Source organism: Thalassophryne amazonica, chromosome 8, assembly GCF_902500255.1.
Source record: "Thalassophryne amazonica chromosome 8, fThaAma1.1, whole genome shotgun sequence".
NCBI classification, from domain to species: Eukaryota; Metazoa; Chordata; class Actinopteri; order Batrachoidiformes; family Batrachoididae; genus Thalassophryne; species Thalassophryne amazonica.
This window is the reverse complement of record NC_047110.1, coordinates 55,300,287-55,316,065: the sequence shown is the minus strand read 5'-3', so window position 1 is coordinate 55,316,065 and position 15,779 is coordinate 55,300,287. Positions and strand designations below refer to the sequence as shown.

At 40.7% G+C, this 15,779-nt stretch overlaps 1 protein-coding gene across 1 annotated transcript in view; it reads right to left on the bottom strand.

Annotated features, from left to right (window-relative positions):
- The window catches only part of LOC117514905 (solute carrier organic anion transporter family member 1C1-like), a 71,804-nt gene extending 56,247 nt beyond the window's left edge, over nt 1-15,557 (bottom strand). The window contains exons 1-7 of the mRNA XM_034175474.1: nt 15,255-15,557; nt 13,196-13,337; nt 11,746-11,877; nt 11,498-11,611; nt 7,283-7,429; nt 6,706-6,804; nt 3,456-3,704 (exon numbers count right to left, since the gene is read on the bottom strand). Of these exons, the coding sequence (XP_034031365.1) occupies nt 3,456-3,704; nt 6,706-6,804; nt 7,283-7,429; nt 11,498-11,611; nt 11,746-11,877; nt 13,196-13,337; nt 15,255-15,338 (967 nt within the window). The 5' untranslated portion in view covers nt 15,339-15,557. The remainder of the gene's footprint in view (nt 1-3,455; nt 3,705-6,705; nt 6,805-7,282; nt 7,430-11,497; nt 11,612-11,745; nt 11,878-13,195; nt 13,338-15,254) is intronic.
- Nucleotides 15,558-15,779: the final 222 nt, after the last annotated feature.

Sequence of the window (15,779 nt, the reverse complement as noted above, 5' to 3'; positions counted from 1 at the left end):
GGAAAGTGCTATGTCCACCTTTTCTGCCATTTCTCTGGTAGTCAGACGACGTCCCAGACCAACACAGCCTTCCCTTTGGAAATGATCTGGTCATTTTAGCCTGTCGATCGCCGCTCGGAGCGCGGCGCGCCCTCCGCCATTGTGCGCAGGCTGTAACACTCCTTAATCTGTGTGATACCCATAAAATCGTTCCTGAAAGCCATCTGAATTTTCCGAATGGTGTCCACCTGGCTGTCTCTCACAGCTTCTGGAAAAATTTGATGCATTGTTGCTCCAGCCGTTTAGACATTTTCCTCACAATGAAAATACGACAAGGGGGGTGGACCAGTGCTCACTCAAAGCCTGCTCTCAGGCGAATGATGCAACCGACAGGCGTGAAAAAACTCATGCATGCGCACAAAGGTTCAAGCTTGGCTGATGCAATCACACGTGATTCAAAGCCATATGATTTTTGCAAAAAATAAAAAGGTCGGATAGTTTTCTAACAGACCTTGTATAAATGAAAATAAATTGAAACTGAAAATTCTTTCCACAGAAATTCCTTGTTTTACTATTTTACTCAATGGTGCAAGATATAGCTTATTACAACACTACCACCCAACACTTGAATTAGCTGTCTATATCAGGGTTGGGCAACTTCTTCTAGAAAGCAGGGGCGTAGGTTTGCATATGGACCATAGGGACAAGTCACAACCAATATTTTGGGATGGCAAAATAGTCCCTAACAATATTTAACATTTTTTTTTTCTATATAACAAAATCATTCACTATTTTTTTGCGAACTCGATACTATAATTTTAGTCGTCACGTTTTGTGTTTTCGACGTGCCAGAGTGACAGGGTTACCCATGTTGCAATTTCATTGGCTCACGTTCTTCTCACATGGACGTAAACAAAGCGCATCTAGTGGCAGGCAGTGCTTAATTTGTAAAGTGGGAGGTCCCGGAGCACAGAGGATGGGTGGCCACGGTGCAGTGTTGCCAGATGTACGATAATTATCGTATTTGTATGATAGTTTTGCCCTCTGTATGATGTACGATCAATAATGGGAAAAAATCCAATATGTACGATAATTTCAGTTGGTTGCCCAAACACGCATCTCTCTCTGACACCCAAGAATCATTTTGCAGGTGTTGCACTCAGGCAACATCAAAGACACACCACAAACAGGGCTGCTGCTGGCTTTGGGCTGCCGGGACAAAGTCATTTGAAAGCCCGCCCCCTCCCCATACAAAGTAATGAGTACCAATCCAGTCTCTGCTGTGACAGGAAGATTCCCCAACCAACAACATCTTCTTTTTTTTTCGAAACTTTATTTCAACAAATGCAATAACAAACGAACAAAACACAAAAGCAAAGAAATATACAAGAAAAATAAAAAAGTTCAAGTTCCTTATGGAGGTGTCAACATTTTTTCTGTGTTCAACAAAATCTGCACAAGTGTCCATGGCATCGGATGACGACAGCGACCTCGAGGTTGAATTCGACTCTTTCTAGTCTGGTAATTAACACGTTTGTGTCCCTTCACAGAAAAAAAAAAAATCTTTCTAGTCTGGTAGTGCATTTTCTTGTGCATTTGCGTTTTTTGTGCCATAGTTTCCCCATTACTATAATTACTGTTTAAAAATGTGACATAAAATTCTTTGTAAATTAAAAAAAAAAATGCTAAAATAGCTATGTTGTATGCGTTTTGTTTGTGTACGATAATTTCTCCCAAAATACGATAATTTTGAGGTTTTGGTACGATAGTTTCATATTTCATATCTGGCAACACTGCTCCGGTGCAGAAAAACAAGAAGGGCGGGGCTTGCGAACAATGCTGTGCGCCACACTTAAAATAAACTGCACACCCACACAAACACGCACGCACACCTTCACAAATGACACTAACACCCTGCCTTTTCCTCAAAAATTACTACATTTATGTTTGCTGTCTGTCTCTGTACTTTTCTGTCACTTTTGCGCTCTTTTTCATACTTTTCCCTCGTTTCAAAAGTCACCGAACGCACTTTACCGTAATATATGCAACATATAGCATACTGTTGGAAAGCACGGGTTCTTGGCTTGCTGTCAGTGTTGAAATTTTTCAGAGTGAGGGCTTACATGAGAACTTACGGTAATGAGAATCAGCGGCGCACTAGTGTGAAACTTCCGTGTTTTTCCTCTGCGTTATGACATCACAGGCTTACGTTTACCGTAATACACCATATATCATTGGAAAGCCCTTTTTTTTTTGGCAAATTAGGTTGCCAGATACCTACAGCTGCATTATTGATGAAGAGAATAGATTATACATCTTGGTTGCAAAACCTTTTTTTTGTTGTTTTTTGTTAGCTCCACAAGTATTTTTTTGTTGTTGTTGTTGTGTTGTTCTCTCAGGTGTAGGCCTATAGAATAGATTCGTGATTTTGGGTGCAATTTTGTTATTTAAGCTATTTGTTTGTTTGCCTACACACTTAATATTGTAAATAAAGTGTTAAATTATTCAGCATTATGTCATCATATGTTATGTATTATGCTGTACTTGTGCGTGTAATGGTATGAGTGGGTTAGGGGGTGGTGGGCAGGGGGGCCGGGGGGGTGGGGGGTGGTATTGTCCCTACCAAAGCTGAGACCAAACCTACGCCCCTGCTAGAAAGGGTCAAGAGGGTACAGACTCCACCAGGTGATTTCACTGATTAATATCACTTTGAGCAGGTGGAATTAGTTAATCAGTGAAATCACCTGGTGGAGTCAGTGGTTGTAAAGAAAACCTGCACCCTCTTGGCCCTTTCTGGAACAAGTTGCCCACCCCTGGTCTATATAATGAATATTTTTCTTTTTATTTACCTTTCTGGCTAATATTCATATTTATCTGTTAGGTTTTGCATTCTACCGTTTATTAGTTTCCAGGGGATGATTTTAGAATATTTATAGCACACTCCAGTCTGAAATATCAACAAAATGTGATTTCTTTCAGAATGTTTAAATTACTAAATGCCAAAGTACAAGTCCTCCAGTCATATCATACATCTGTGATAAATTGCTAGGAAAGCCTAATGGTCATCATATCATTTGATGTGAATTCTAAATTTTGTAGTGCAAGATGATCTCACTTGGCTGTTTAATTAATAAATGTATGTTTACAGAGCCAGAACTGTTATTGAAATGCACAGCAATCTGATTTTTATGAATGCTCAGTGACAAATGTAGACTTTTATTCAGAACAATAGTTAAAGAATGTAATGCCACAAACATGTGTGTGGTTTTATGGTTTGCTTAATTCACATCACTGTATCTGTCATCATCATCTGAAGCAATGCTTTTAGCAGGAAGTGTGTCAGCATCATGATCACGATTATTTTCTTCACTCTCTGAAACAGTTTGGGTGAGGAGGTTTGATAAATATAACTAATAATCACTGCAAGCTTCCACATTTTTCAGCATTACAACTTGATGATAATGATAAAATGATACCTTTAGCCATCTGAGGTAAATTTGCTGGTTCTTTAGGTCTGAACCTGGTTGCCATGCCTGGAGAATCCTTGATAAACCTGGTCTGCTCTGTAGTGCAATTGTTGTCATATTTTTCTGTGGGTACAGGCAGGGATTTGGGCAGAAACCAGAAAGGCACTGCAGTCATGAGTGTAATGCTTCCAGAAATAAGGAAGCCAAGCCACCATGCCCCCAGCCAGCCTCCATCTCCTGGGTTAATGGTCACACCATCTGGAAAGACATAAGGATCCAATCAACAGAGTCTGTACTTCATGATTTTTTTAAATCTTCTTACTTAATTCACTTTTAATTACAGTACTGCAGTCTTGAAGGAGAGATATCAATCTTAAAATTAAAATAAAATAATTAAAATAAAATACGAGGGCTGTCAATAAAGTATAGGTCCTTTTTGTTTTTTTCAAAAACTATATGGATTTCATTCATATGTTTTTACGTCAGACATGCTTGAACCCTCGTGCGCATGCGTGAGTTTTTCCACGCCTGTCGGTGACGTCATTCGCCTGTGAGCACTCCTTGTGGGAGGAGTCGTCCAGCCCCTCGTCGGAATTCCTTTGTCTGAGAAGTTGCTGAGAGACTGGCGCTTTGTTTGATCAAAATTTTTTCTAAACCTGTGAGACACATCGAAGTGGACACGGTTCGAAAAATTAAGCTGGTTTTCAGTGAAAATTTTAACGGCTGATGAGAGATTTTGAGGTGATACTGTCGCTTTAAGGACTTCCCACGGTGCGAGACGTCGCGCAGCGGTCCCAGGCGCCGTCGTCAGCCTGTTTCAAGCTGAAAACCTCCACATTTCAGGCTCTATTGATACAGGACGTCGTGAGAGAACAGAGAAGTTTCAGAAGAAGTCAGTTTCAGCATTTTATCCGGATATTCCACTGTTAAAGGAGATTTTTTTAATGAAAGACGTGCGGACGGGTCCGTGCGGACGGGTCCGCGCGTCAGGACGCAGCCGGCGCGGTGCAGCGGCACAGGAAAAACACCTCCGTGTTGATAACCATTTGTAAAATCCAGGCGGCTTTTGATGGCTTTCAGTGGAGTGAGTATATGAGAAATTGTTTAACAGCTGGACATGTTCCAACTTGTCCTTAAGGCTTCCAACAGAGGTGTTTTTCCTGTGGCGGAGCGTCGCGGTGGCTGCGAGCCGACGCTGCAATCCGTCCGCACGTCTTTCATTAAAAAAATCTGCTTTAACAGTGGAATATCCGGATAAAATGCTGAAACCAACTTCTTCTGAAACTTCTCTGTTCTCTCACGACGTCCTGGATCAATAGAGCCTGAAATGTGGAGGTTTTCAGCTTGAAACAGGCTGACGACGGCGCCTGAGAGCGCTGCGCGACGTCTCGCACAGTGGGAAGTCCTTAAAGCGACAGTATCACCTCAAAATCTCTCATCAGCCGTTAAAATTTTCACCGAAAACCAGCTTAATTTTTCGAACCGTGTCCACTTCGATGTGTCTCACAGGTTTAGAAAAAAATTTGATCAAACAAAGCGCCAGTCTCTCAGCAACTTCTCAGACAAAGGAATTCCGACGAGGGGCTGGACGACTCCTCCCACAAGGAGTGCTCACAGGCGAATGACGTCACCAACAGGCGTGGAAAAACTCACGCATGCGCACGAGGGTTCAAGCATGTCTGATGTAAAAACATATGAATGAAATCCATATAGTTTTTGAAAAAAATAAAAAGGACCTATACTTTATTGACAGACCTCGTATATATGCAGTGAAAAAGTGAAGAAATTAAAAGTTGGTCCATTCATTAATTGCGTTCTTTGTCAGCTGATGTCTGCCAAGTCCATCATGAAGTTTTGTGCATGTGCAAAGCTTTGCACGGACATCAGGTGGAGAGCTGCATATTTGTTTACCATTTTGTTCTCCACTTGTTTTTAACTTTTACGGTACTCATGCGTTTATATCTGTGACTGTCTGCTGCTTCAGACTGTGTTTCTGATTGGCCAAAGGTCCTGCGTGGGCTGTGAATTCTGCATGGTTAAGGAGAGGACCTGGCACAGTCCTTTCTATCTGGACATCAGAGTACATTCAGCAGATTCTCTTGGTGAGAAGGTGATGCAGAGTTGTTTAATGTCATCACCGCTACAGCCATTCTGAACAATGACACAGTGAGAAGACACTGTCAACACACTTCCTGTTGTGAGGAAGTATGACACCATGGTCCCCGAAGAAGCCAGATTCTATCCACATTTGTGTTCAGACTTGATGAATCCCACTCAAATCTGCTCCCCCCCCAGCATGCATATATGCCATGAAACCAAGAAAATTGTACTGAATGCAGCTGTCTATGTTGCCAGTGGAAATGTGACATCATCTGTCCATCAGAGCCACAATTCCATGAAAAACTGATGGATTATACTATTTTGCCACCGAACAATACATTTAAATACATAACTAATCCACTTGCTCTGTCTGTCACAGTATGACAACAACTAGGGTCTAAACTTTTACACATCAATGCATCCGCATGGTAGGTGGCACTGGATGCCCATAAAATGAGTGTCCTCCACTTGACCCATCCCTTTAACGTTCTTTGGCAGCAGTTGGATGGACTCTAAATGTTGATGGTCTTTTTGTTTAATCACTGTAAACAGTCTATACTTCTTGTTAGCTGTTATACAGTCACCCACGCACAGAGTGTGATAACACTCTCTCCAATATACCATGACAGAACAGGAAACAAATGATAAAAAATAAATATGGGGCCTGCAAAACTGAGGAGACATTATGATGCAAACTTTAAACTTATAGTGATAAGTGCAGCAGTGTCATTAAACAACTCTCAAGCAGCCACAAAATAGCAGCATCACAGAATGTAATGTTATATGATGGAGACCCAAAATAACAATACAAAGAGTTTTCCTAGATATGACTGGGGATTCCTTCAGTATGTGGTTGAAAGAAGAAAGGAGAAGCTGCCTATAAAATGTGCATTTATTTGCAATTTCTTCACATGAAAGGATTTGCTTTCTAAAAAAGCAAATGCTTTCAAAATCATCATCAACAAAATAAGCATCATTGCACATCCCTAATGTACATACAGCAACAAATTTCCAAATGCAATTCTCCACAGAGAAGCAAGAGAATATTTAACTGCTGTAAAGAAATGAACACCCTAAACAAGATAAAAACCTCAAAACAAGTTACTGGTTGTTATTTGATAGTAAACATATGTTTGTCACCTTACTTGACTGAACTCACTTATGTCCACATCACTGATGTCCATATGAATCTTTGCACATAGTGACCCTAACATGTATCCAAAGACAGGCCCAACAACTGACACAGTTTGTAGTACATCTGCTTAATTAAACACAGACAAGCATTTTCATTAGGCGACATTTAGAACCAAATGTGTTTGAAATAAATTGGGAAAAGTTACACATGCATTGTTTTTCTACAGCTTGTTTAATTTCTTTTCCAAATAAAAGCTTGTTTGGTGGAAACACTTTAAATAAATCATTCATATTACGAGTATTAATATTTCAGATATTTATTTCAAATCTTCCTGGCTACTGCAGTATTCATAATTTCATTCATACAAACACACAAAGTCATTCCAGCAGAACCCCAGAATCCTCCAAAGACACCTAGTGTAAAAGACATTCAGTCATCGCTTTAGGTCACTGGTTTGTGTCCAATTCTGACAACCATACATTAAAACAGCAGGACCCCAAAGATTTAGACATTAGTTCTCTGCAATGGCACTGACATCGGAAAACACAGTTTTCTGATGATGTCATAACTTTAAAGTTGCTACAGCATTCAGGTATATTACCAATGTAGAGTGCAGTGTTCTCTGATGTTGCATGATCATCAATGTAAGAGATTCCCAAAGGCTGAATTGGAGTCTCTCCAATCCCCCGTATGACATTTCCTAGCAACAAATAGATCCACCAAGAAACACTGGAGACTTGATCACAACCTACAGAAAAATGTTGAAGGAGGAAAAACAGTTTCATATTTTCAACACCATAAAGATCAACTTCTAATGGTTGAGACCAGGAAGTCATTGAAAGCCTGGATCTTACTAATGAACCAGGACATTTGCAAACCCAGGCACTCTAATTCATTTCTCAGGGCCCTGTCACCTTGACAATTTAGCCAGTATATGCTGATGTATGAAAAAAGTGCCAAATACGCTGGATACGTCGAGTACATTATGCAACTGTCGCACCTTGATGAGTTAGCCTATGCTGACAGCCTTGTTTCCACTGAGTGGTCTGGGTCGAAACTGCATGGTATGGTACGGATCGGAACAGTTAAATCTGACTTGGTTTGTGTTTTCACCCCCGGCAGAACCCTTTTGTTTGGCAGGTAAATATTGGCAAGCTTGTCATCGAGTAAACAGTCACTGTCGTGCGGCCTGCCCACTCCATGGAGGTCAAATAGAGCAATTTAACATTTTTTAAATTTATTTAATTTATTTTTGTTTTGGTTGATCATGGGATTTATTTTAAAAATGCTGAAGAATCAACTGTTGTCTGTGAAAAACACTGATGTCAATGAATGAGGCTCTGTGCCTCTTTCAACTTTTAAAGTAAGGTGGATAAGTATATTAATTTTATAATTGTGGCACAAAGCACTGGTGTCCCCTGGTTCAGACTGAGAAACGTACAAACCACACAGGAACTGCTTTTAAAATGCTGCATTTCTTTAGCAACAACAAGGAATGAATGTATTTTCAGATGTAATTTTCCAAAATCAGGACACTTTATGTTGATAAGTTTTGTCAGGCTGTGATGGTGAATCCGATTGAAACGACGTAACAGGTAAGATTAAGACTTTATATTTACTCAGTGTGTGAATGGTTTTAATAATTGAAACAGCCAGTAATGTTTGCATGAGGACTGCGGCTTTCAGTGGTTGAGCCAATCAATGGACAGCATCAATGGACATATTTTGACTAATGAGTAACTTACAAATAACGTGTGTCAACAATTGCATAGCTTACCTACAGCTTATGGCCCGCATATGTGGAACGTATGAAGCATATGCTGGCATACATCAAAAATATTATGCATGCCCAAAACCTTTCAACATATTTGACATACAGTATATCAGCATGCTTCAACGTGCTCTTAACTTGCACAAAACTTACCCATAACTTATTAGACGTATGCCGGCGTATGCCAGCAAGAATCTTAATATTTATCTTTAATACGCTCGACATTCTCTGGCTAAATCGTCAAGGTGTAACAGGGGTGTCAGCTTCACAAGTGCAGCAAGGTATCGAGTGATTCCACAAAGGTCACATCACTGTACACAGTGAACATTTCCTCAATGGCAAGTACAAGTAGGAGCCACCTCACATCCCCAAAAAACACCAGAACTCACTTAGAAGAAGCCCTATTGTACTTCCATTCCACACAGCACTCACAATGTCTATGTTTGCACGAGTTATGATTTCCAACACATGGTTGGGGATCATACAAATTCTTGGTTTGTCCTAGAAAGTAGCCCAATCAATCAAATTAAATGTTTTGCAAAAATCACTACAGACTGAAAGTAAGCCTTGTTGATATTTACACTCACATTCAGTAAAAAGTCATGGAGCTAAGATCCAGTCCATGCTTGAGTTCTTAGTTGTGAAAACAGACTGCTCCTGTCACTGAGCAGCAAACATTGTTTATCACTATCGCCATCACAGTGAGCTTTCTCAGTTCACTCTACAGCCTGGATTTTTCACCAAGTCACATGCTGCGTCTCTTCTGGATGAACACTGGAAACACTAATGCATGCACTCCTTCCAGCAACTGCAGCTTCTTCCTATCTCCAAAGACATGCAGGCTAGGTAAATTGGAAATTCTAAATTGACTTTAGGTGAGTGAGAATGTATTTGTTTGTCTGGATGTGTTAGTCCTGGGATAGACTGGTGGCCTGTCCAGGGTGTACCCTTCCTCTCACTTTATTACTACGGGGAAAGGCTCCAAACCCCCTGTGACCCATCCATCCATCCATCCATCCATCCATCCATCCATCCATCCATCCATCCATCCATCCAGCGTGTCCTGGGTCTTCCCCGGGGCCTCCTCCCAATGGGATGTGCCCGGAACACCTCTCCAGCGAGGCGTCCAGGGGGCAGCCGGAAAAGATGCCCGAGCCACCTCACCTGAGTCCTTTCGACGTGGAGGAGCAGGGGCTTAACTCCGAGCTCCTCACCCTATCTCTAAGGGAGCGCCCAGCCACCCTGCGGAGGAAACTCATCTCAGCTGCTTGTACCCGTGATCTCGTTCTTTCAGTCATGAGCCAAATCTCATGACCATAGGTGAGGATCGGAACGTAGATCGATCGGTAAATCAAGAGCTTTGCCCCCCTACACAGCTCTCTCTTCACCACGACGGTCCGATACAGCGACCGCATCACTGCAGACGCTGCACCAATCCATCTATCGATCTCATGCTCCATCCGTCCCTCACTCGTGAACAAGACCCCGAGATACTTAAACTCCTCCACTTGAGGCAAGGACACTCCACCGACCTGAAGAGGGCAAAGCACCTTTTTCCAGTCGAGAACCATGGCCTTGGATTTGGAGGTGCTGATTTTCATCCCGGACGCCTCACACTCGGCTGCAAACCACCCCAGTGCACGCTGAAGGTCCTGATTTGACGAAGCCAACAGAACCACATCGTCCGCAAACAGCAGAGATGAGATTCTGTGGTTCCCAAACCAGACCCCCTCTACACCCTGGCTGCACCTAGAAATTCTGTCCATAAAAATAATAAACAGAACCAGTGACAAAGGGCAGCCCTGGCGGAGGCCAACGTGCACTGGAAACAGGTTTGACTCACTACTGGCAATGCGAACCAAGCTCCTGCTGCGGTCGTACATGGACTGGATAGCCCTTAGCAAAGGACCCCGGACCCCGTACTCCCGGAGCACTCCCCACAGGGTGCCCCGAGGGACACGGTCGAACGCGGTCGAACCCCCCGTGACCCTTAACTGCAATAAGGGGGTTCAGAAAATGAATGACTGAATATCATACAGAGCTAAAGGATGTCCAAGGTGCTTACCTGCAAAAGCCAATTCAGGTTTGAAGCAGGATACTGCTGTGCAGTGGACAACCACTGTGAAACATCCTGAAAATCTTCAGATTCCCCAACAAGTTTCTGGACATCATTGCAAGCCTTTATGTAAGTGCTATGAGTGTTGTGTGGAGTGGGGGCAGAGTCTTTGACTTCTTCCTTGCCATTTGCCACAGATCACTTGTGACTGACCTCAGAACAGTGGCTTAGGTGCCTTGGTAGGCAAGGAAAGCTTACTGATCTTGAGTTTTCCGTTACCACCATTGCCTATCTGCTTGCTCTCAGTAAGGTTAGACCTTACCCTTGTGAAGGATCTTGGGGTGACCTATGTTGCGATGCTGTAGAATAGAATTAAACTGAAGTGAATCAAAGGAGCTGGGCAGACACGTCACCTGCCATTGTGCTGCTCCACTGACCTCCAGATCAAAAGTAGATGTATCCACCTATCAAGATCTGACTTCTTCCATATCTGTGGACCAGAAAGAGCACTACCACTACAATGTGGAGCTTTTGATGCTCCCTTGACAGCAATGGAAAATGGGGATTCTTGCTGAGTGAGAGAATGATTCAGAAGCTTACTGGCTTTAGCCACCATGGGTTTGGGCCTTTCTGGTAGATCTAAATGACTTTTGCCCATCCTCTTCAAAATTACTGACATCCTCCAATAAAAAGCACAACCATGTACTCCAGTGACCTGCAGGAGAGATTTATTTTCTGGCATTGACTATTGAGAATTTTTTTTTTTTTTTTAGTTGTTGGAATGCTAGTTCAGCCACAATCCCCCAAAAGGAGGTATGTGCCAGCTGGAGGGGTGCCTATAGTCCTAGATGGAGTTTAATGTTGCTCACCAGAACAATTGTCAGTTGGTTCAAGTAAATTTCTGTGAAACAGGGTTTACCACATTTTGTTCTCAACAATAAGTAATTTGTTTTCTTCACAAAGAACAAATATTTTCCTCCTGAGCTCACCTTTAGAAGACGTTATAGTTGCTCTCTCTGCTGAATTGGTGGATTTTGCTGGACACAGAGAAAGGTTACTAGTTGAATTTACTGATGGTCTTACTGATGTGTCAGTTTCATAGCAGCATACAAAATGCCATATTGTTAGACACACAATGTGAAACAAATAAACAGGGTACTTTATATTGCACAATTAATATGATGCTTAAGGAATTCAAACTGAAGTAATATATCAAGGGAGGAAAATTTAACCTACCGGCCAATGGAAAAATGAGGCATAGCCATCAAAAAAGTCCCAAAAGACATTAAGACACAGCCAACTGCTATGAGCTTGGGTCGATGAAACTTGGCACCAAAATAGCTCACAAAAGCAATCACAAACAAATTCCCTGTGGGGTTTGAGTGACACAAAAAGAATTAAGAAGATAGACAGACATGAAATATGAGGAAAAAATAGGCAGACGTTTAGGGAGTTTCTGTAGGTTGAATCTGATAGAGATTTTAATACAACTTAAATGGTTTCAGAATGTTCAGCATCCAAGAACACATAAATCCATTTTCTGATTAAAACAATGTAAATAAAGGGAAATAGCCCTCTTGACAGATATAGGGCCTTATCTTGAGATTCTATGGCACACTGGTGAAAATGCAGAGTGCAAATTAATTGGGGCATGTCTAATTTGTAATCTTAGCACAAAGTTAGGTGCTGAGCACAAAGGAGTTGTTTTTTTTTTGGCCTCTTCATTATTCATAAGCATGTTTTGGGCATAACATGAAATATTCCTAAGTGTAATCTGTCATACCCATTAAGACGGAGTTTGCCAGGTTCACAGTACTTTACTGTTAACAAAGCAGAAGAAAGTGAGATGCTTTCTGGTGAATTAAAGTATCAGCCCCAACCTGTCAGAGCACAACAGTGGTCAGCAACCACCAAAGCTACCTAAGGTGAAACAGTGAAGACATGAGGTAATTTTTTTTTTTTTTTTTTGTCCATGAGTGATTACTATTATTACATTTAATGGTCATTTTCCTTTCAGTTATTTTTTCTGTGTATACAACCTGGCAGTACATGGGTCATGATATTTGAGCAATGATTTGATCTGTTTTCTTGCATCAAAATCCATGTCTGTTCCACTCCACCATGAAAGTGTGACAAGTGGTATAATAGAAAAAAGTTGAACAGTTTTTCTAATCACAGTGAAAAAAGAAAAACAAATCATATAACTCCTGAGTTTTCATAGGTACAGTATCTTGGTGGCTTCCATCACTCGTCTTCTTGCATGGTCAATCAAACCACAAACTGCAGACAGATTGTCCTTACTTCTTGTATTTTTCATTTTCTTTATTCATTGAGTTGGAAATGTTCATGTACCTTACTGATTTTTCATGTATCCATCCCCTGACTTGTCTGAAGAAAACCATCTGTAAATGTAATGATTTGTAATAAAAAATAAAAAAAAAACTTTGTTCAGTTGCATCTGGGCTTTGAAAATGGAGGAAGTGTGTTCCTTAATGATTAATTCAGTATTGTTGTGAAATTCTCCACTACAAGCAAATCTTGATTGTCTCATTTGAATTCTGTTGTGGTGGTGTACAGAGGCGAAACTGCTAAACTTGCTAAACATTGTCCAAATACTTGTGAACCTGACTGTACTATCGTGTCTTATACAGTTTGTGTAATTACAATGACAGAGATGAGGAACTTACCTATTTTAAAGCTCCTGTCTGTGATGCCCTTCAGGTCCCTAGGAACGTTAAAATGCCTTTGGAGTTGTGTGATTATGTGTTTCATGTAACTGCCAGACAAAGCTGTGGCAAAATATGCAAAGGACAAAGCTGAAACAAACATCTGTGGGGAGACACAGAAACCTGAAGAGGTGGTCACAAAAAGATTCAACTACAAAAGTGTCTTTTAAACTATATCCGTGGGAATACAGTGTGTGCATAGTGTGTACTGCATAGTATTCATTCATTAATTCATTTTCTGTCCCCACTTATTCCAGTAAAAGTTCACAGGATGTTGTGCCAGCAGTCACTGAGCAAGAAGCTGACAGTTTCCATTCTATCACAGTCTAACCTGATTGTCTTTGTACGTGAACATCCCCAGAGCCAACCAACGCAAACACCGGGAGAACATGCAAACTTCACTCAGAAAGAATCAGATCAGAAGGAAACCCGGGACCTTGTCGCTGTGAGGCAGCAGCACTAACCACCATGCTGCCCTGTACAGTGTTCAGTCGATTAAAAATAAAACACAATAAGTGATTTGGTATATTTTTTTTCAGTTATAAAACATGATCCTACTGTTCGAATTTGAAAGACGTGGATCATTAATTATTATTTCTATCCAGAAAATAATATATTGGCATGCTTTATTTTGGTGTTTGTGAGTAAAATTGTTGGGGAACCAGCATCTCAATCTGAACTTCACTTAGGTTCCAAACAAACTTTGGGTCTTGGTAGTTCCCAGAGTACTGTGTAGTTTTATATGAGTTGTGTGGAGACAGGAAGTGCAGTTTTATTAACCCTATAATGCCTTATGTACCATGTTTTATACATACACTTCGTGGGTCAGGATTAAAATTATAGGATTAAAATAAGTATTCAGTTGTGCCTAAACAAAAATCTTCAAAATCAAAATAATGAAAAAGACCCCATTTTTTAAAATTAAGTAAAGTGATCATTGACAGCCGGTCTGCTCTGTGTAAGCCTGATCCCATCAGATCTCAGAAGCTAAACAGTGCAGGACCTGGTTAGTAGTACTTGGATGGGAAACCTCTTTGGAATACCAGCAGCTGTGTGTGTTTCTCCAGGTAAACCAGAGTTGCATTAAGAAGGGCATCCGGCATAAAACTTGTGCCAAATACTGATGCTGTGGCGACCCTGAACAAACAACAACAACAACAAAAAAAAACAGGTGCAGCCGAATGGACAACATCAACATGTAAAGTGATATATATATATATATATATGTGTGTGTGTGTGTTCGGGCATGTGCGCTTCAACCTAAGGGCCCCAGTGACCTCCCCCTTGGTGCCCCAGTCACCATGCCAAGTTTGGTGTCGACTGCTTGAATACTGTGGCAGTTCACCCCAAACACAAACCATGCCACATACATACATACAGTTCCCAAACGCTTATTGAGTGTTGTTAGAAGGAAAGGTGATGTAACACTGTGGTAAACATACCACTGTCCCAGCTTTTTTGAAATGTGTTGCAGGCATCCATTTCAAAATGAGCAAATATTTGCACAAAAACAATAAAGTTTATCAGTTTGAACATTAAATATCTTGTCTTTGTGGTGTATTCAATTGAATATAGGTTGAACAGGATTTGCAAATCATTGAATTCTGTTTTATTTACATTTCACACAACGTCCCAACTTAATTGGAATTGGGGTTGTAAAAGGAACAGAGAATTTTATGAAACATTCTTGCCTGAGGTCCAGTTTTGTTCTTAAATTTGGTAACCTGGGACTCAGCTGTCTTTGGTTTTGAAGATCATGAAAGTTCACTGAAGTTTAGAAAAAGTAAATGTGATCAGGAATAAATCTCCAGTTTCACCAAGCATGAGGCTGCAGCTACATTGTAAATTTGTTGAACAAAAACTACACAGAGGATCAATGGCACAAACAAACTGTGGATGCTTTACCAAGTTAAACTAAAAATCTAAATGTATAGCAAAAACTCAGATGAGCTTTGGTATCATGGATTGTGCATCTGTTGTTTGGCTCTTAGTCAAAATAAGGGTTGTAATGGAGTTTTACCTTCACATTAGGGCACGAGTGCTTCATTGCAGATGATGAAAAGCAACCGTCTGGTGTTGCTGTCTCTGGGGTTGCGATTGCCATTTTCTTCGTGAGATCTCCTACAATGTCTCTCCGGAACTGAATGTGGTTTCCACTCAGAAACCTGATCCAATAAAATTCAGTGCTCCATCAATGAAAAGCTGAGGAATAACATATTAGTTTGACAAATGATGTAAAATAAACAAAAAACATTTTGGACAGGGAGCTGGATGATAAGATTAATTTCATTTTGTTATTTTCATAACAGAAATACAGTCCGCTCCAAAATTCCTGGAAGGCCAAGGCCAATTCATATATTTTCACTGCAGACTGAAAACATTTCAGTTTGAGTTTAATAGTTGAATATGAGAAGAAATTTTCCTGTAGTTTATATCTGGATATTTATAAATGACAAAGAATACAGCATATTTTGCATAAAATTGGCCAACTTTAATGTGACAAAAATATATGAAAAAAATATAAATTAAGACTCAGAAGGCTATA